This window comes from Candoia aspera, chromosome 13 (assembly GCF_035149785.1).
Source record: "Candoia aspera isolate rCanAsp1 chromosome 13, rCanAsp1.hap2, whole genome shotgun sequence".
Taxonomy (NCBI): domain Eukaryota; kingdom Metazoa; phylum Chordata; class Lepidosauria; order Squamata; family Boidae; genus Candoia; species Candoia aspera.
This window is the reverse complement of record NC_086165.1, coordinates 10,290,110-10,311,590: the sequence shown is the minus strand read 5'-3', so window position 1 is coordinate 10,311,590 and position 21,481 is coordinate 10,290,110. Positions and strand designations below refer to the sequence as shown.

The 21,481-nt window shown below is 40.5% G+C and overlaps 2 protein-coding genes across 4 annotated transcripts in view; one reads left to right on the top strand and one right to left on the bottom strand.

Moving 5' to 3' along the window:
- Positions 1-994: 994 nt before the first annotated feature.
- The window catches only part of LOC134504781 (nicotinamide riboside kinase 2-like), a 256,317-nt gene continuing 235,830 nt past the window's right edge, over positions 995-21,481 (top strand). The window contains exons 1-9 of one of the 3 annotated variants that reach the window (XR_010068678.1): positions 995-1,223; positions 1,927-2,017; positions 3,358-3,403; positions 3,585-3,759; positions 4,650-4,721; positions 4,833-4,939; positions 5,137-5,237; positions 5,501-5,592; positions 7,161-7,323. Coding sequence is in view for 2 of the 3 variants with exons in the window: in XM_063314168.1 (XP_063170238.1) it covers positions 1,198-1,223; positions 1,927-2,017; positions 3,358-3,403; positions 3,585-3,759; positions 4,650-4,721; positions 4,833-4,939; positions 5,501-5,592; positions 7,161-7,166 (615 nt within the window). In the remaining variant the exon portion in view is untranslated. Of the gene's footprint in view, positions 1,224-1,926; positions 2,018-3,357; positions 3,404-3,584; positions 3,760-4,649; positions 4,722-4,832; positions 4,940-5,136; positions 5,238-5,500; positions 5,593-7,160; positions 7,324-21,481 lie in introns of those variants that run through there. The other 2 variants (XM_063314168.1, XM_063314167.1) reach the window with 2 other exon arrangements.
- On the bottom strand, positions 7,733-18,174 carry SQOR (sulfide quinone oxidoreductase). Its single transcript, XM_063314166.1, has 9 exons — positions 17,914-18,174; positions 15,424-15,594; positions 15,041-15,094; positions 13,740-13,934; positions 12,920-13,129; positions 11,724-11,907; positions 9,916-9,983; positions 8,874-9,052; positions 7,733-8,327 (listed from the first exon to the last, which is right to left on the bottom strand). Exons 1-9 carry the CDS (start codon positions 18,145-18,147, stop codon positions 8,270-8,272), a joined length of 1,353 nt encoding a protein of 450 aa, XP_063170236.1. The 5' UTR covers positions 18,148-18,174; the 3' UTR covers positions 7,733-8,269.

Genomic DNA, 21,481 nt, shown 5'->3' with positions numbered 1-21,481 from the left:
GTGTGTGCTTATTTTGCTCACTAGTCTTTGGCCTGCTTCATGGAAACACACTAAACTGCTTAATGCAATGCTAGAAGTAAAACCACACTGTTCACAGGAAGCCCAAATAACAAAGCTGAAGCTAATATTTTGGACACATAATGCAAACACGAGAATCACTGTTGATGCTTGGAAAAAATCAAATATTAAGACATGGAAGACCATGATTAAGATCCAAGAACTCAAACAAGCAGTTACTGACAGCCAGTCCTGACAAAATGGTGTCTATCATTTCACAAAGAAGGGGCACCTACTGAACACCAGAATCACATCTGGGCTGCCATCCTGCCGAAGACCACTAGGTGGCAGCCAGGCATTAGAATTTCCTGTTATCTTTGCTGCCACCTAGTGGCTGCCTGAAATGTAGCAGCCCGGATCTGGCATTCCTACACTAGGCCGTACTCTAATTTGCTGCTTCGTGCGAAACATCTGCCATTGCAGTTAACTATGTTTTATGGCCCAGTTAAGTTGTGGAAATGGGGCCAACAACGCTATGCTCTATGGAGGAGTGTGGCACACGAACCCAGACATTTTTCCCTGAAAAAAGTATAAAATCATGCCTTCGACAGGGTCGATGCCTAGTGCTCCAGGTTTAAAAAAAAAAAAATCTTTTGGGAAATTCCCTCAGACTTCGTATTTAAAAAGGTCCGGGCGCTTCGCCGTGATCACAACACAGTTCCCGCTTCCCTTGTCACCTCCAAGCGACCGCCGAAGCGCGAGATTTGTGAGGCGAGGAGTCGCCGCCCGCTGGCACGAGGGAGAGGCCGGGCCAACAGCCAAATTGACCAATAGGAGCGAGCCTGTCCTGGTTTCTAATCCTTTATTGGACGCCAAGACTAAGGGGGAGGCGCGGAACGGAGCCGGCGCTCCGAAGCCGTCGATTGGCGGCAGCCACAACCAATGGGCGTGCGCCCAGCGCATCGGAGGGCGGGAGATGGGTGGGGGAGAGGTCCGCGCGGCGATCGCGGCTCCTTCTTTCGGTGCAGGGCTCGGCGGCCGCGCGGGCGGCTCTCCCCATTGTTGCCATTTCTCAGCCGCGATGGCCCTTCTCGGCAGTTGACGTTCGTGCCCCTTTCCCTCCCCCTCAGTTCTTCCTTCTCCTCCTCGACCTCCGGGCTCCAGCGGCACCAACTGTGAGGCAGACGCGCCCGCGGCACCATGAAAGTCGTCATCGGCATCGGCGGGTGAGGGGGACGCGGAGGGGACTTGGTGCGGGGTGCTCCCGCGCCTGCGCAGTTGGGAGAGGGGCCGGCGGGCGGGGGCGGGAGTGACTCCGGGCTCCCACCACGTGCGGGTGCTCCCATTCTGCGCCGCAGCTGTTGCCGCCGCAGCTGCTGCTTTTCCGGGAGCCTCCGTGACATTCCTGCGTCCCTTTGATTTTCATCTCCCCCCCCCCCGCCTACATTGTTGCCTTTTTAAAAAGTCGCCCATTAGCTCTCAAGGGGGGGGTCCCCCCATCCCCCTTTTCCCGGGATGGCCCTGTGCAATGAATGAGATGGTGCAGCCTCGTTGGGTTCAGAAGCATAATTCTGAGGCTGAATGGCAGATTGGCTGGCCATTTTGAAGGAAGAGGGACAAACAGCCACTGTCGTTTTTTTATTTATTGCACACTTCCTCCCCAAGGAAAAGGATTAGGCAGATGGTATATGCTACTGAGAGCAGCAGTGTAGGTGTTGAACCAGGAGTGGGGAGACCCAATTCCGGTTTACCTTCAGCCTTGGAAGCTGCCTGGATGGCTTTGGGCCAGTCGCTCTCCCTTCCCCCTCTATACATTCCTCATCTCAAAACTTCTCTACCCTGAGCAGAGTTTCTGTAATCTACAGATGTCTTGATTTGGTGCATTTGCTGATATACTTTTTTTCCCATCGTTCAAAATTCCTATTTTAGGATCACTAATGGCGGGAAGACCACCTTGACTGACAAACTCGCACGATCGCTTCCCAACTGTAGTGTGGTGCATCAAGATGACTTCTTTAAGGTGGGTCAGGAAACTTAGTTTGTTTACTTTTCCTTCCATTCCTATTTTTTTGTTTTGTTTCGTCAGTTACCCAAAAGCCACTGTATAATTTCCTCTCCCTGGCTAGAATATGCAGGTAAAGGATGTCTTGGGAAGCGTGCTGATTCTTCACCTGTGAGCTTATACTTTGTGACGGTGTCAGTACAGTTATAGTCTAGCATTCTGCCCATGTAATTGATGGGAACTGCTATGGCATTGCCCACAAACAAATGTAGCTGAGCTTGGATAACTCCTCAGAATAACATAGGCAGAATTGTTGTTCCTGCAACTTTTGGAGCATCTACTGAATAAACTATATTTATTTCAGTTATACCAAGTATGTTACTCATTGGCTATAAAAAGTGGTGATTCTCCTTTGTCCATGGCTGTGTGGTTTTAAGAAATTTAGTTAAGGTGGAATCTGGGGAACTCAGTATGCAGACTCTATGTATATCTATACTCAATATGCAAGACGTAGCATATTCTGTGATCCAAAAAAACCTAAGTGTTTTGGAATTGGGCATGTACAGATCTGCTTCCTCATAGCTCTTCTCAGGTACATATTGGCTTGCTTACACTTAGCTGAGAAGAAAAGACAACAGAAAGAGAAAATGGCAGATGACACATTAAGAAACCACCTTCTCTGTTCTCCTTATACTAAATTGTCTTCCTAGAATGTTGGGATAACATTTATTTTCAGTGCATAGCGAGCTGTAATTTGCCTCTCAAAACAAGCATCTTCAGCCTAAGTTTTTGTTCCATCTTTTTGCAGACTGTCTCAATCTTTCCATTCTTTTCTCCAATCCTTCTTCTTCAATCAATACATATTTTGAATTCCATGTGTTCGCAAAATCACTATTAGTGAAACTTTGCCTGTCTCACATCTTACAGCTCTTGTTTTCCTAGCTTATGGAAAGCTTACATGGAGTTTCATGTTGGTCTTCTGTGAAGTCTTAAGTGTTGGTCTTCCCTTTAACATGTTTATGTTTTGTCATATATCTAGTTTACTTCTGGAGGGATGGGGCATAAAGGTTTTTCTGCAGTTAGTGGATAAGATCCTAATATACTGTTGGGATGACTCTTCTGTTTTGAAAGTAGGATAGGTGTCTTATTTGTTAGCGATGAGATAAAGGGTAAAGTGACGTCATTGCCTTGTGACCCTACATTATGTAAGTTATTGAAGGTCCAGCTGCAATCTCTTAATAAGAGCAATGAGTTACCAGTCAGTCAGTTTCAACACAGTTTTGTCCATCTTGCTCTTCTTAAAATTAGCCTTACAAAATCTGTGATTAGCTCTGCTGACAGTTTTTGTTCTGTTTCAGCCCCAGGATGAGATACAGATTGAAGATGGATTTAAACAGTATGATGGTAAGTTCTATTTATATCAATGCAGTAAAAACCCTATAGCTCTATCATAGAACTAGTCAATGAACAGAAGAAAGAATAAGAATGCAAGTTTGATAACCAACTGGGATCAGGGTATTTTGTAACTTATTATACTGTTTGTGTCTTCCTTTGGATCTAACATATCACTGTTCTTTTCCCTTAGTTATTAGTGCTCTGGATATGGATGCAATGATGAGTACCATCAGTGCCTGGAGGAAAAACCCAATCAAGTTTGAGCGATCCCATGGCATTAATACACTCGATACCAGGACAACAGAGGAAAATGATGATACCATTCATATTCTTATCGTAGAAGGATTTTTACTTTATACTTACAGGTAACTGAAGTCAAGGCAATGACTTCTAATAGAAGAAATGTTCTATAGGTCCTGGCATTTTGGTCATATTTTTGGCTGGTGAATAAAGGTTTCAGATATTCTGAGGACTGTCCCAGCTCTCTGTATCTAATCAAGTACCTGCTAATACTTGTTTATTCTTAGCAGGCATTTGACAGATAACGCAACGGGTGTTGCGTGGGCCGTTTTAATTGAACAATGTATGTGAAAGCAGGTTGCGATTAGGTAAGCTTTACTTGTCTCAGTGCTTTCAGCTTATGTATACAGAGTAGCGTGAAGAAGGAGTGCCTTTTTAATGGACCCTTCCGTTGCATTTAACCCATAGCTGATAACCTACCTATTACAGGGCATAAACCAGGAAGAGAAGCAGTTATTTAGGTAGGTAAGAAATCCTAGAAACTTATCTGTACTGAATAAGGAGGCCAAAAAACAAGATAAATCTGAAGTAATGTAGGTGCAACCTAAAATTTTCCACCAGTAGATACTCTAGTGTTTTTCAAACTTGGAAACTTTTAAGATGTGTGGATTTCAATTCCCAGAATTCCCCAGCTAGCATGCCAAAACAACTATATAATGGTTTAGCATAATAGGTAAGTGCAGCTTTAGTCACTGATACGGGGCACTAACTTAAAATGGTTTTAGAAAAAGCATTTTGGCAATTTGTGGGAGAACAGATATGTAAATGGAGAGTCGGTATGAGCTGCATCAGGGTCAGTATGTCTCCCTTATGGGCAGGGCTTCATTTTCTGATGGTGAGCTTCCCAGAAGTTCTCCCTCGTATTAAGAACACAATGCTGCACAAGATGGGACTTTGCCTGTGTGTTCTGTTGTATAACAAAACGAACAGCCTAACAGATTTTCCTTCTTTTCAGACCCCTGATCGATGTTTTCAATGTCCGATATTTTCTTTCTATTCCTTATAAAGAATGTAAGAGGAGGAGAAGGTAAGTCCACGAGGGGAGAAGTTACATGACAGGTGGATGTATAGAAGGATTTGATAGCTATGAAAGATCTACACAGCAGCCCAAGTTCAAATGGATTTTTCCTTTGTCTAGTTCAAGGAATTACACTGTCCCAGATCCGCCTGGGTTATTTGATGGTCACGTCTGGCCCATGTATGTCAAACATAAGAAGGTGATGGAAGACCTAAATGTTGATGTTGGTAAGTTAAACTGGGTTTTGAAGCCTCTTTTGAATCTGATTTTCTTATTTCACTAAGTTGAATAATTAAGTGTGTTTCAAGATGTAGGTCTTTCAGCATTCTCCGGTTTGTTTGCAAATGTAACATGTTACTGTTACATACATTTTACTTAAGCTATAACTGTTCATAGTTAATTCTCTTTATCATTTACTTTGCAGCTCTACACACAGACTGAAAATGAAAGGGATAGGGATTGCTTGGGTCAGGAAGTCAGAATAGTTTTGCTTAGTTGTCTGGACTCAGTTTTTACTTACTGAAGGTTAGTAGCTTTATAATAGCCTGTAATCAGTACCGTGGTTTTTAAGAAACTATAGTTTGAACAAGTCATCATTTACTACATTTGGAAATAATGACAAGCTGCAATTTTCTGCTGTTCAGTAAACATATTATGGTTGTGATTTTTTTTTTTTTGGCCACTGAGCATAAGACAGAAATATACAGCTTATTTCACCTAATGAAAAACAAAAATACTGAACCCAGCAAAATTGTTCTTATTTTCATATGGTGCTGTTTATATTCCAGTTCAATTGGATGGAACAAAATCAAGGGAGGAACTTTTTAACACAGTCTTCAGTCACATCCAGAACAACTTAGAAGAACTGATTAAGATGCTGGTATGTATTTTACTTAAAAGTTTGGGAGCAAATCACTTGCAGATTATTACAAAGAAACTCTAGTAAAAAAAATTTGGAACAGTGATTACAGATCTAAGAATTCACTAGTTAGTGTGCTATTCAACGGCTCACTGATAAGGATGGAGTTGTTGTTCTGGACATAGATCAAAAAGTGGTTGTTCCAAGCTGAAGTGGTTTGGTGTGGAGCTGGAAAAGATCAAGGGCATTAGTGCCTGGGGACAGCAGGCAAGGTGCTAGGAAGGGGGGACAGGTGGAATAGGTTGTGCTTGTTGCCTACTGATGAAACCATTGGAGTAAAGAATAAGTGAACAGGCTATTTCAATGGCTGCAGCTGAGAGGAGGCACAGAAAGGATGGCACTGGGGAGCTGGTGGAATATGCCATACTGGGACATTGGCAGTGGGGTGGGAAGCTTCAGCTGATGGGATATGCTGTGCTGCAAACTGCTGAAGGGAGAATTGGAGAGAGGGTGACAGGCAGCATCCTTTCCCTGCTCATTTCATAAAATCACTTTAGGAAGCCCCTGATTTTGTTTCATTTGAAACCCAGAGCAACTAAAACATCTGGGTTTTTGTTTTACCAAACTGTAGCTAACTTGAAACGGTTCCACAAAACTTCCACAGTATAATGGCTTGTTCAGGCTTTGAAAATATATTTTCTGGTTTGTACATACCCTTTAAAAAGGTATCTATAGAATTACTACAATACAGGTAGCCCTTGCTTACTTGACTGTGGAACTCATTAGTAATTTTGAGCCAATAACTCTCAGTCCAACCAAACTCATAGGGATGTTGTCATGGAAATAAAATGAGGATAGAATGTATGCTGCCTTTGCTTCTAGAAGAAAGGTAAAATATAAATTAAAGTATTAGTACTGATATCGTTGTAGCTGACTTAACAGCAGTGAGAGGCAGTTAATGATATAATAGAATTCCCCAACATGTAGCAGTACAAAGAAAAATGGTAGAGGAACTAACACATTAATTGAAGAGGTAAGGGAAAATGTTTCCAGAATACACTGCATGCCCTAATAACAAACTTTCATTATTTTGCTGAAAGTTAAAGCTACAATTAAATTAGTTTTTGTTTGAATACAGATAAATCAATTATATTCTAGAGAGTTGATAGGACTGCGTGGTTTAAGCTGTATTTGGAATAAAAAGTTCTCCTGGAATAGTATCCCTTTTTTTGAAAGGTTTCCATATCAAAAATATTTCTTTGTGTGAAGTATTAAACTGTCACACACTTATGTTCTTTTGCTGTGACTCTATCTCCCCAAACTCAAGAAATTGCATAGCTCATTAAGTATTGAGAACTTGATTGAACTTTCAAAAAACTGAGCTGTGCAATTCTTATAATTGTATATAAATAATAATATGAAATAATTCTAAAATTATTTTCCCTTTACAATGAATTCCTAAACTTCTACATGAAAGCAAGTGTTACTGACTTCAGTGGAACTTCTGGGTCTATGAGAATCAGATTGTAGCCTTATAGAGTTTCCAAAGAGGTGTAGCAGCCATTCATGGTACTTTCTTCTTCTTACAGCATTAGACACGTGGCCGGGGAATTCCTGAGAAACACTTATTCAGCAACTGTGTGTTGGGGTGTGTGTGTATGCTGCCTTGGCGGTAAAGGTGATTTTTTAAAAAGAATCCTGATGTAAGGCTCTAAAATCTGGCCTTGATTACAATGTCTATTACCCTTTTACTGTGTCTTTGTGGAATTGTGCTTTTTGCTTAATGCCAGTCTGCGGGAAGCTGCTTTATACCAGGGCAGGCATCTTTTTCTTCATCTGGACTGGTCCTTTTGGCAGGGACTTTGTATGCCAAATCAGGAAAAGGGGGTCTTTTTGGGTCCCCCACTATCTGACCTTTTTTAAGCTACTATGTTGGATACTGAAGCAGCCCCTTCTCTTTGCAAAGTATTTATCCTACCACTGAGCTATGACACTTCACCAACCATTGAAAACCAATGCTATAATTGAGCAAGCTACAGAGAAACAGTAGCTGACACAGGTCCTGCATAAGAAATGTTGACTAAAACAATGTGAAAAGCTAAATTAGTAATGCAAATCCTCCAATTCACTTCCACAGCAGAATACCATTATTTTAAGTGGGTAAACACAGGAGTGCTTTCTATTTAATAATGAAGAGTTCCATACTTTCGGTTTAAAACAAAACAAGTGGCTCTTGATGTGTCAGTTGACAACAGTTTGCACTTAAAACATTCAGTCTTCTGTAAGTGCCAGCAACAACTGCTTTGTAATGTAGGCCATCATCACTGAATGGTGGTTTCAAGGGAAAAGGTATTTAAGGTGATAGAAAACAGATTTTTTAAAAGCCATCTAAAGTTCATGAACGAGGTGAGGTGAATTAGCGTCATTTAAGGTTACACAACCACTGTACAGTTACAGAGGCTCGTTCTGTCAACTTGACATTGCTAAAAATACATCTGGCTGTGCTTACTGGACAGTACTTTACTACTTGTTAAGTTCAGAAATAAAGAAAAGCGGTACCTGAGTTTTAAGATGCAGAGGACACTGAAGGTTGCATTCCTACAGAGAAGTTACTTTATTGATTTTTGTGGAGAATCTCTGAATGCTTTTTTTTTTAAAGTGTTACATGGTTTATACTGGAACAGGATGACTTCGGCGGTTACTTCAACCCAAGGTGGAATAGTTTCCTCACTGGAGCTGGACCACCCCAATATCCCCTATGAGAAAGGGGGGAAAGGAGACTTAATATCTCTCCAGAAAATCTTATTTGCTAAGTATTTCCTAAAATAATGTAGCACCATGTCAATAGAAAACATTGCTGCTCCTTATAATGGAATCAAATGAAGCAATTTGAAATGAAATATGGAAATTAAACATTAAAATGTGATTTTCTGCACTAAAATAAACAGCTACCTGAAGTGCTACAACTTACTCTTGTGCAATAGAGTAAGACAGTAACTGTTCTGGAAATTCAGTTGATATTTACATATCAACTGTGTACACAATTGTTTATTTTGTAGGAAGTGGCCAAAATTAAAATTGTGCACACACAGATGGACATTAACTATTTAGGCTTACATTGGCAAGATACACACACACACACTCTCTTTACCACTGTCCAAGGGTTTTTAGATAAATGGCACTGCTCAAATTAAGCCTGCCTACCTATGCAATTAATAAATGCAGAATTAACTGTACTTTTATGGGAGTCTGTTCCCCTTGACCCCTACGTAGTATGAATTGTGGTATTCTAGAATACTTACTTCAGAAGTCCATACCAATACAGATAGGGCATTAGATTTGCCTTCATATGAAAACTTATCAGTCTCTCTTTGCTCTGGTCAAACGGAAATGTTTCTAAAGGCTGGGCATTGTAATCAAACTCAGCCAGGATCGCTCGGTTGTAGTTGGTTATCAGAGGACAGGAAGTATATCCATCATACTACAAAACATTAAAGATATATACCTTTTAGGACAAGAAAAGCACATGGTATCTTACATATCATAAGCCAGTTTGGTGTAATGGTTAAGGCATCAGGCTAGACGCTCAAGAGACCATGGGTTCTAGTCCTGCCTTGGGCATGGAATCAGACAGGATGGCCTTGGGCCAGTCACTCACTCAGCTCAACCCCCTTTGAGGATTGTTACTATGGGGAAAATAGGAGTTGTGTACACTGCCTTGAGTTGTACAAAATAAAAGCAGGATAAAAATCTAATAAATTCGCAAATAGAGAAGCTGGTTATCTTAACCATAAAGGAATCTCCGTAAAACAAAAATATAAGTTAAATATGGTATCAACAGCTTCGCTTTTAAATGTAAACGATGGCATTGTTAAGAAATGAACTGAATTTTACTGAACTGATGAATGGCCTAGCTTTTTGATAAATACATGTTAATGAGCTTCACGTTCTAGGAATTTGTCTAATCCCCTTTTAAAGCCATTCAAACTGGTAACCCTTGTTAAGTTTAAGGGGCTGCAGAGTTTAATGTACTGTGTAAAGAAATTACTCTTCTCTCTAATCTCCCATAACTCATGGTCATTGGGTGAATCCAGTTTTCTAAAATTAGAAGCCATGGAAAGAAATTCCTTCCATTATTTAACTATCAGCTTAACAATACTGTTTGGAGATGCAGGGTCTGGAACTAGGTAAAACTTCAGTCTTCAGACCATTAAAAAGACTGACTTCTAAATGAGTTAAAAATTGCAACATCATCCATTGCAAATACGAATATTTCCCAAAAAGAATAAAAGACCATTGTCCCAATGAGAAGCAAGTATATTATTCCTTTTCTGGACAAGTTACCTTCTTAGTGGGGGTTTTGCCCTTCATGATGCATGAAATTGTTTTATCAAGTACACCACACTGGCCAGCTGTGGAAGAGATAAAATGTTTTATTTTGTCCCATCTTTCTACTGAAAGAAGAGCAGAGCTGTGTTTTTTTAAGGTGGTTTTACTCTTTGAGGTTGGTGGCAGGTGGGAGATTTTTAGGAGCATGTTTGGGAATGCTCTCAAGAGCAGCCAGATTGTGGATGACCAATGATAACAGCCATATATATGAACCGGTGACATTTTTTCTCTGCCAATACACTTTTTAACCCCCCCCCCATTGCTATTTACAGTCTTTTTAAAAAAGTCAAATGGACAAGGACTATGCTTTCTAAAAGCACTTAATGTAACCACACAGAACTGCAAAAGATAGACATTAAAATTACAGGAAAGTGTTCAAGCAATGCCTTTATTCTGTGTGAAAACCATATTAATTTGCTCACTGATTAATGTGAGATCTTCCCTGTCCAACTAAACCAACTGTGTCCTCCTTAAACCAGGGAGGAATGAATTACAATGAATATAGGCATTCTAGAAAAACCTGGAATTTGGAATTGATGTTTTGATCAGAAAAAGGTACAGTTTTTAAATTAAGGACTTCCAGCTGCAATTAGGAAAGGCCACTAGCTAAGATCCTGGAGAATCATACCATATGAGACTTAAATAAGAGTTTTGTTCACTTCCAGACTGGGTATATTACTCAGCAACATCTATCAGATTTCAGAGAGAACAGTCTTTCAGATGAGACCATAGATGAAAGTTGATGTAGATGGGTTGCAGAATGACCTGCAAGTTTAGATCTGACTGAGGGGACAAGTCATGCTTTAACATGTTGGCAATTAACAACTACAAGTGTTATCTTTTAGTTAACGTGTCCATACATGATACAGTGTTAACGTGTCCATACACGATACAGTAAACGACTGTACATCTGACTTAAATATATAGTAACACTGGAGATTAAAAAAAAACCAAAGCAATCTCATCCCCTTATCCATCTAATACTGACTAGGAGCTTTTCCCAGCCTTTGAATTAAGTGGCCAATACTATTGCAGAGCACCATGCTGGGAAAGATGGCTTCAAATAGCATGATTTCCAAATAGAATTTCACTGTCAAAATTCATTTGTCAAGATTGCTTTTATATCTAGGTGTCAGACCTCCAAAGCCAGTGTGTTAAAGAGTTTCTTAACCCTGTTTGAGCCCTATAAGCTCGATCAGACTTAAGAAACCAAGGCCAGGTAGGTCAGGACTATTTAGTAACAGAATCTTGCAAGTCTGGGTGTGCGTCCCTCCCACTTTATCTTCGTGTGAACTAGGGAGCGGCCTGTCTGCGATGTTTTCTCAAATTAGTTTCTTGGAACAGGCTGAAATTGTGCTTGCCTTGATAGCAGCTCTAATCCTAACAGCGCTTCCTGTCCTTCAAGGCTGCCCCCTAGGCCCTCTACACTTTGCATAAAGTATAGCTAGCTGGTACTAAGCTAGTGGACCAAAAGGTATATACTGAGACTGGGTTCACATGTGGTACTTGTCTTGGTCCTGGTCCAATAAGCTAATGGATATACACTGTAATATAATGTGTGAAATAAGTCACAGGCTTTGTGGCCCTCTCTTTCTCCCCTATTCCATACAAAAATGTCTTACGTTGAATCCTAATTGGGACTGCTGATGAGCAAATCAGTCAAATGCTTTCAGGCACAAGAGGATTGAATTCAACATTTAAAACTGGCTTTTGGCCTTGCATGCAGGGAGACAAAAATGCAAATACCTAAAAATTAATCTCACCTACAGCTGCAGCAGTCTTGGAGGTGGGGAGGTTGGTGCAGTCTCCAATCCCAAAAACATTTGGATATTTCACGTGTTGCAGTGTCTCCTTGTTTACATCCACCCAGCCAGCTACGTCTGAAACTGGACTGTTTAACAAAACATTGGGGGGGCCCATGGGTGGAGTGACGTGAAGCATTTCATACTGGGTGCAGAGAAACAAGTGAGACTGATTAGCAATCTCATCCTCTAGATTAGATTTAGCCACATTCCCCAGAGATGAGAGTTCCTTGACTAAGCAATTGGGGAGCCGTGTCTTCCTTCCAGCTTTGGTCCTTTCTTCTATGACAGCTTACAGGTAGTCCTTGCTTAACCATTTGTTCAGCAACTGTTCAAAGTTACGACAGTGTTGAACAAATGGTACTTACGCCCAGTCCTTGAAGTTATGGCTGTTGCTGCACCCCTGTGGTCATGTGATCAAAATTTGGATGCTTGGCAGCCACCTGCATTTACAACCAGTGTGTGCTTCAATTCCCCCCACCCACCTATCTCCCCCCATCTCTACCCTTTTGGCTGCCCCGCCCTCCGTCACCCCAGCTGACCTTCACTGTCTTCTTCCTCCCACTGCTGATGAGGCATACTTGGCCTGGCCCTTCTTCTGGAGAACGCCACATGCGACCAGCAGCTGCCTTGCGTAGGGCCAGGCTGAGTATGCCTCAGCAGCAGCAGGAGGAAGAAAATGGCAAAGGTCAGCTGGGATGGCGGAGGGCGGGGCAGCCAAAAGGGTAGAGATGGGGGGAGATAGGTGGGTGGGAGGAGTTCGAGAGTCAAGTGTGGCAGGGCAGGAGAAGCGTGAGGTCCTTGCTTAACAATGGTCCTGGCCTAACAACCACAACTGGGACTACTGAAACTGCTGTCTCTTAAGCAGCGCGGTCATGTTATGTTTCACCTAACAGCCACACTGCTTAGTGGTGGAAATTCCAGTCCCAATTAGGGTCATTAAGCGAGGACTACCTGTACTCTTGTGGCTTCTAACTTCTGTATCACATAAGGATGGATAGTGCTGCATGAGTACGTTTTAAAAAGGCTCATCCCATTCCCCATCAACACTTTTTTTTCCTGTCAGTTCTAACAGACAACCCAACCTAAACCATAAGCAGAAAATTAATAGTCAAAGGAATTCACCCAGGAGCACTTGAAAAACTCCATTTGTTCACCTGATACACTTGTGTCTCACCAGCTTTGTCCAAATTCTCAAATACTGCTTCCTGCTTATCTGCTCGGACTTCCACAAGGTTCCATCTGTAGTTAACTGTAATATCTCTTTGTTTGATAATCTCTAGCAGAGCATCAGCATACTTCTTAACACCAAATATCACTCCAAGGGAAGTATTGAATATGATCTTGGCTTTGGAACGTTTTCCAGTCTATGGAAGATGAGAAAAAAGAAGTGATGCTTTCTTGAAAGTCCCTGATTTCAGAATTCCTGTTCTTGTCCATACAGATGAGTGTTTAAAACCATGAGCAGGGGGTGAGTGCTTTTATATTTACCAAATAGCCAAATAATCCACTGAGTTTGTTAACCATGACTGGGTTTATATATCCTGCCAAAAACTATTTTAGCTAACAGTTTTTGAAGAAGCCACAGTAGATGGTTCACCCAACACATTAGGTCATTAAGCACGGTTTACAAACTGCCACAATGGGATTCACACTGCCTACTAAACTGAAACCAAGCACTTCTTCTAATTTGATGGCTGCATTAATATATTGGATATGCTTACTTAATCATCTAGCTTTAGCCATTTGCAAATTCATGCAGATTTAACTGGCCAATCTTATTTATTTAACTCTGCTCATCAACTGCTGCATATTTCTTCAACTGGATGAGCATTCTAAAGCTACCCATATTTTAAGCTTACGTTCTAGCAGTTTAAACCAGCATAAGTGCACTTCCGATAAACTGGGTCTTTGGGATTACAACGTTTTTCTTACCTGTTCAGGCAGCAACACAAATTGGCAGTGGCTGGTACATACCTTTCTCAAGTATGCCTCAGACAAGTACATGATCTTTTGTGGCGCCCCTGCACATTTCACTGGGGTATTTGGAAAGGTGAAAATGGCATTTCCTTCCTGGAAACCCTGCAGAGCTTTCCATGTTTTCTCCACTGTGTGAACGGAATAATTGGAACCTATTTTAGGAAACTTAAAACCCTCAGGCAAGCCTTTGATCTGTAATAAAACAAAATTAGCAGTGTAGTATTTCACTGGATTAAACATGCAGGCCATAGTATACTACACTCAGGACTCGTTTAGTTCCAGGCGTACCATCCTGGCTTCACCGAGCAAGCTAAGCCATAGTTCCTTTAGCAATGCTTTATTGAATAAGCTATCGTGGGTTCAGTTCACACAACACTAAACATAAACCATCATCTGCAAACGCCAATAGCAGGGTTCACACAACATACTACATCCAAAGTAAACAACTTATATTAGCTTAGCATATTATGTTGTCACATATTTGCTCAGACTTCCATACAGCCAGGATCATATACTCCATTCACATTTAACTTGATTTGTGTATATTATCTTGATGTGTAAATATTTGCAAAATGCTCAGATTAAATCATCACACATCTTTACTGGATAAAGGGCAAGATTGGCATCGGCTTATATAAACTGTTGCCTGAATTAACAGGAGGAGAGATGAGTGGCAAGGAGAAGCTGACCTATTATTTTTTTACAGTTCTCTTAGCTATCTTGTTTTCAAGCTCAGGGGAAGAATGATTTGGATAAATGCATGAATTCAAAAACGTAGATGTGGGTTTCATTAGGGACCTTTCCACCTTCTTCATTTTGATAGATGAATCTAGAACAAAGATCAATAGACTCACCTCTAGTGCTGAATTACAACCTAGCATCCTTAAAAAAGAAAAATAATTTTTTGCTATACTTCTAGCACTGCCTCCCAAAGTTTCCAATTAGTGATCATCTTTATGTTCACTCTGTGGTGCCCACCGTTAAAACAAGCTCATTTCACATAAACACTGTAGGTGTCCCTGGATGCATTCAATTTCTTGATAAAGCACTAGAGGTCCCTCATGGGTTTCTTCTACTGGATTTATCCATGCTGCAAGTTGCACAACCTCAGTTGCACAAGATCCACAGAGTACTTCCTTGTGGGAAAAACGCAACACTGTTTCTTACAGTCATGTTCAGAATGTGGGACTTTCATGCAAGGAGCATGCAAGCCACTGAACTTTGGTTCCTATCAGTAAAGAAAACTTCTAAGCACATGCTAACAGAGTACTTATATTATCAGAGCTTAAATAAAATACCTTTTCAAAATTCAGCTGCAGCCCAAGAGCAACGATCAAATACTTATAAGATACCTGTAGAAGAAGAAAGGAAACTATTTTAAACAGGAATCAAGGATTTTTCAATAGACAGTTGGCCTCAAATGCTGGAAATGCAGTCTCTCCTATGTACATGGATATCACTATTGCAGCAAGAATAATGCAAAAAAAAAAAAAAATCCTAACATCAGATAGGGGGTTTTTTTAGAAATTCCAAGAAAACATTTATGGAAGAGATAGCAGAAACGTTGTGATGAGTAACCTATTAGAACCAAAGAGTGAATATCATGTATTCAAGCTCTAGCAATTGTTTATGCAGATGAGATTTAATTGAGCAGGCAAACCAGAAAGTTTAAATGAGTTACCTTTTGATTGTTCCCCAAATAGACACAGTTGTTGTCTGGATCCAACTTTTCCACCTTGGACTGGATCCACTTTACACCCGAAGGAATAACACTTGCTGTTGGACGTGCTGATGTGGCCAACTGCTTTGCTCCAGCTCCCACTAGTGTCCAGATGGGCTGATAATAGTGTTTCTGAAAGAAATAATTTTTGGATAAAAGCTGGCAGCAAAGCACAAGCAATGGAATGGAAATGAACAAGTGAAATCAGACAGATCACACTTCTAGAGAGATTTAGTCAATCAGGCTAAAGACCTTCCCTTGATTATACTAAGTGGGAATTTTGGAAGCTGTAAATTCAATATATATGGACGGTTCTTTGTTGGGAAAAAACTGCTAACGGGAGGAGAATCCTTTATAACATTGCCTAATTCCGTATTTAAGTGACCTTCACCTGATCTTTCCGGCAGCAGCTTCTACAAACTAATTGTGTGCTTTTTGAAGAAAGACTGATTGGGTTTGCACAAGATATTAAGCTGTTTTCTTAACTGCTTAATAAATCATAATTAGTCAGGTTCCTACAATATCCGTAAACCCTAAACAGGTTGACATATCAAAATGGCTGGGTTTCATTACAACACGTAAAATGAAACCAGCCAAACCAGATTACCTCTTAGCATAATGTGTTAATCCAGCCACTACTATTAATCATTTTAATTGGCTGACCCTGCTTAAATTCATATTTATACTTGCTATTGCACTGACTCACATTTCAGCAAACCAGAATTTGTGTTTATCACTGACCAAAAATCCAATCATTCTTGCTGACTTGTCCTGCCGGTGGACACAGATAACAAACCCAGATAGTTCTCGAGTTCCAGAAGACAACCCAGAATTCCTGGTCTGTATGACTTAAATAATCAATGGATGAAGCTGTTCAGGCTTACCAAAAATGCGCACTGGTCAGAGGAACACGCAGGAGCAATTTCAGTGATGTTCAACTAGCATTCTGTTCATCATTGGTAAATTGTTGGTGTTTTATGAAAACATGGATTCTGAACGGACAAGCTGCAAGCATGTTATAAAAGGACTTTGATATCTCCAAGTGGTAACAAAGATTCACACCTACCCAACTACTCTAGGTGTGTCCAAGAGCATGACTACACTTAGGGTCATTATCGTTGCCCGTGAAAATAACAGATCTCACTTCTTAGATGTCTCTTCCTTTAAAAAAACAAAAGGTGTGTTTTATTGCTGCTTGAGAAATAAGGTCCTATGTCCCCTTTAGTGTACAGATCTGGGAAAAAGTTTTCATTAAAGGTAGTTTAATTTTTCTTTGTGGAACTAGCTAGAGTTCCACAAATCCTCCAGAGACATTGCTGCCTTGGCTGGAAATGAGAGGACTATAGTTTCAGCACATCCGGAAGGCACAAATTGGAGAAAGTTGTCTTAGAGGAAGAAACGATAGATTAATGTGACACATTAAGCTATAACGTGGCTCATCAGTTTAAGCTAAGCATGATGTGCAAACCCAACTGCTGTACTTTATAAACCATGACAAATGCCTAAGCATATTGCATGAACCACATGAAGCATCCAAGAATTGATAGATTGTGGAAGGGTATAAGTGCAATAAATACATAACATTCTTTCTTGTGGGGAAGAGTTTGACAGGCAGCTGTCAAGGAGGAAATGGATAAAGCATCTTAAGATCTATCTGTGAAAGATTTTGTGAAGACAACGCAACCAAATTCTGGGAATTGAAGTCCACGCATCTTAAAATTGTTGAGCTTAGAAAACACTGCTCTAGACCATATGATTCTTGCTTATTGATATGACAAAGGGGTCTCAGTGGAGTAGATCCAGATTGTAATGTGCTTGGAAGAATATCTATGCTCCTTTTGAGATACAACTATTAATTTTTTTCCTAACTGCTACAAACAAATTACATCAAATTATCCTTGAACAAATGACCCTTTCAGGGCTGTCCTTTGCTCTTCCCTTTATCTTTTTTTAGAGGAAATTTCCTTCTAAATGCCTTTCTTTGTTCTAGTACTACTGTGCTCAGCCTAGGTTCTTTTCCAGATCTTTTGGACTACAGATTAAGGTGAAAAATGTAGAATATAACAGAACAAAGAACAACATGGCCTAATTCCACATGTGGGAGAATGGCAATACATTCCCACCCTAACAGCAGAAGCCCAAATGTCAAGATTTCTTGTTCCAGGTGAAATATTGGTGCCTGTAGCTCTGATCACAACTGCCTGATGCTCAGACATGGGTCACACTTCGCTCTTGCTCATTAACAAGCTGGAGTAGCATTTATTTTTCTCTGTATCAGAACTTAACAGACACCAATTCATTATTACTTTTTTAAATTTGGAGCAGATCCTTCAAAAAGTCCTGATAAAGGTCAGGAAGTACCCTTCCTTGGGCGCACCTGTGGGACAGGATTGTTCCAACTGCTGGCATTTCAGAGATGCTGCTCTTTGGGTCAGAGAGAGAAACATTTACCTCCTGGGGTTCCACCACTGCCACATTGCCAGCTCCCACTTTCCGCTTCATCCGGGCACTCATGGTGATTCCCCCTGAGCCTCCACCAAGCACCAGCACCTCGTAGTAATCCTTCGAAGCAGACCTGGCTGTCGTGTGTAACTGGGATGAACTCATTTTGGGAATTCCCAACCTAAGTAAAGGCACCAGGGGACGGGCGCAAGTGCAGGAGGACATCAACCCAATGGTAGCCATCTTTGGTGAGCATCAACTTGAGAAGTTCTAGAGAAAGAGGTGGAACATCAAAAAGTAAAGGTTTTTTTTTTCAAAATGTTTTTTTTTCCAAATGTCATTTTCATTCTTGTTCTACTAAAGTGCTTTAGTAGTGCCTGAGTAAAGGATTTGAAAGCAAGTCCCCCAAGACACAGTCCAACATTCAAAATATGGTATCAATACTTTGCTTTCAAAGTGTGATTCAGTCATTGCTGATGTTATGGAAGGCTTAAGACATATGGATGTTGCAAACAACTTTTATTTTATTTGTAAGCCGCCCAGTCATACGTGAGATGGGTGGCAAAGAAATTTAATAATAAATAAATAAAATATTGGACTGCCTTGCAAATCATAGATTATCCATTAGTTTTTCAAGTAGAGGCTTGGTGGCCCCTTATCAGGAATTCTCAAACAGCAGATTTTCTGCACTGACAGGTTGTGTTAGGTGTCCTTTGAGTACTCTTAAAAGCCATAGGTTCTGGTAACTTCAGGCACAATACCCAAGTTTCTGATATCATCCATGTGTTGCTCCTTTGCTAAATTACTCACATCCAGACATATTTTCCTAAAAATTTCTAGTAAAACTTTTTTGACATGCAGACAAAAGTAAAATATTTTCTTTTAATGAATGCATGTTACTCTTACAATTATAGCAATGTAAATCCAGATGGAAGACAGTTTTTATGCCTGGCACAGCAGTCAGAAATTTTACTATGGTATTCCAACACTGGATATGCTATTGAAAATAATAAAAACTTTGACGACACACATTCTAAGAAATTAGTTTTGTTCCATCTGCATGGCATTATTTCATAACAATAATCTGGTTGGGGGAGGCAGTTTTTAGCAGCTGTAAAAGAATGGGGTATATGTTTGCTGCTTTCGGCAATATGCAATTTTTTTTTTTTTTTAAGATGGGTAGTAGATTGTCTTTCAAGACATTATTTATGAAGCTCATGCAGAGTCTGCATTACGTCAAATTCAGCAGTGCTTTCTCCCATGAAAGACTCTTTTTTTTTAATCTACTCTCTGGCAATTATTGTCCACGCCCAATTTCAATCATCCCATTGTTTCCCTCCTTGAAACTTAAGCTAATTTTATTTTACATGAATGGATTTTTTTTTAATATTGAGAAACTAAAGGCATCAACTGATACATGTTTCTTCAACAGAAAGGTCAGTTAAGTTCAAGCTGTCCCTGATAAAATGTCTATGATTGCATTGTAAATTAACTGCAATTTAAAATGGACTCATCCATCCCCAGTATGTGACTGTGGTATGTGTTGAATGATTCAGCCATTGGCCATAAGAACATTCATATTACTTGTACAGGCACTTAAGTAGCTGATAGGATTTACGAAACAGATGCTGTCTTGCATATGTGACACTTGACAGAATCCACATGAGGTCAGCTTGGGAGAAAAGCTAAACTCATTCTTGACAACAAACACAAAAGCATATTGCAGATCTGACCCATGTCCACAACTTCTCTTTAAGAAACACAATTCACTATATTACCCTCCATAAAGAGTAGGAAGAGAAATTAGATGTTGGCAGTTCCAGTTTTGTAAAGCTGTTCTGTCTCCTGAAGTGCAGAAGATGTGAATGGTATATAATCCAGCATACGATGACTCAAGTCCTCTGTGTCCAGCCACCCAGTTTCTCCCCGCTCTTCCACTGGATTTATGGTGTCTTTCCCATCCCAGACTTCGAGAAAGGAGGTTGAGAAATATTTTTCCTCCCACGCATTCAGCTTAATTTTAACTCCTGAAGAGCTGGTCAAAGAAGCAGGGAGGGTTGCTGCCTTTTGGAGCACCAGTTTAGGAGAGGTGGAAAGCAACATCTGAAACTCTAAAATGCCAAGGCTGGACACCATGGCAGTGGGGTGCATTTCAAGTAGTCTGGGAATGGTACTCCAGAGTTCCAGCTTAAGGAAGATTGATCTATAGGCAAGAGGCACCTTCTGGAAATCTTTGCCTTTTGAGAACAAGATTAAAATACTGTCAATGAGCTTTGGTACATCTAGAGATCGTTGTTTTGGTTTTAGCATACCTAGAAAGTTTTGGTAAGAGGGCCTGGATGATCTTGTCTTTGCTTGGAAGCCAAGCAGAACCAGACCTGGTTAGTACTTGAATGGGAGACCATTTGTGTTTAAAAAAAAAACACACATTCCAGAAGAGAGTCACTTCCCTGTTGCTGACAAGAAAAATGCATGGATAAGGATGTTCATCCAGAGAGCTAGAGGTTAGAATTATAGTAGGTCCAACACATTTATAGGGAAGTTAAAATTTCAAGTTTATGCTCACCTATGGAAAGTCCTGGGTGTCAGTTTTTTCCTTCTGCCCAAATTATGACAGGGTTATTGGTATGAGGTGGGATGGACTCCCCTCTCTGAGCCCCATAGAGGAAAGATGGGACATAAATGTAAGATACTCTGTGTGGTTGTGGGTATCTCAAAATGCAGAACTATGCACATTAAAGCCATGCAAAGTGCATTCTTCCAATTTTCACACGCACTTGGTGAGGTACATTTGACCTACTGATGACGCACTGTAGAACAAATATGTTTTCCTGCTCTATCTTTCAACCCAGAAAGCAAACATTTATTTGTATCAGCAAAGGTCTCCTCTTGCAGAGTAAATGAAGCTCATTCAATTCCATCCCCCTTATGACTGCATATACTGTTTGAAGGCCAAGAACTAGAAGAGTGAATCTTAACTCTGTCCTCCTCCTGAAGACAAAGGAGGACAACCTGTTCCACAACTGAACAGTGGCCACAAATATCTGTATCCTGGCACTGTTCACTCCAGATCACCACTACTGCCTTGTAAATAGCTTTTCCGTTATCAACATTATGATGAAAACCATCACTTTCCACTTGACAAAGGGCTATGGCTTAATGATTAAATAGCAATTTCCTTCCAATGGGGAAAAATAGCACAAAGGAAGAATCGAACTCCTCACGACCGGTAGACACAACGGGTCAATAGACTTTGAGCAATTTCAAGGTACGGTCTCTTTCCACAGATGGCAGCCCCGGTTTCACTTGCTCCAGGAGAAAAGGTTACTCCTAGTCTCAACCCACAGACTGTCCCACCAAGGTCAATGATCCAGATGGTTACAGGAGCTCCCAAATTTAAAAATGGGCCCACTTCTCTCCTGAGTCTCCCTGCAAGGACACTGAAATCTTGCAAGATATTTACTTAGTTCCTTATTTATTACACAGGCTTCTATGCTGCTCCAGTCTGTAACCAAGTGGCTTACTAAACCTCAGTTCAGTAATTAAAATTAAAAGCATATAATAATTTTAGAAGAAG

Bases quoted from the DNA above. Each gene is read 5' to 3' on its own strand.
- SQOR (XM_063314166.1), bottom strand. From the start codon at position 18,147: ATGGCTACCATTGGGTTGATGTCCTCCTGCACTTGCGCCCGTCCCCTG. The intron at 15,095-15,423 runs GTAACTCATTTA...CTTCTTCTACAG, and splicing joins ATTTGGGGAACAATCAAAAG to GTATCTTATAAGTATTTGAT. The intron at 11,908-12,919 runs GTGAACAAATGG...CTCTGCACCCAG, and splicing joins GTGAGACACAAGTGTATCAG to TATGAAATGCTTCACGTCAC.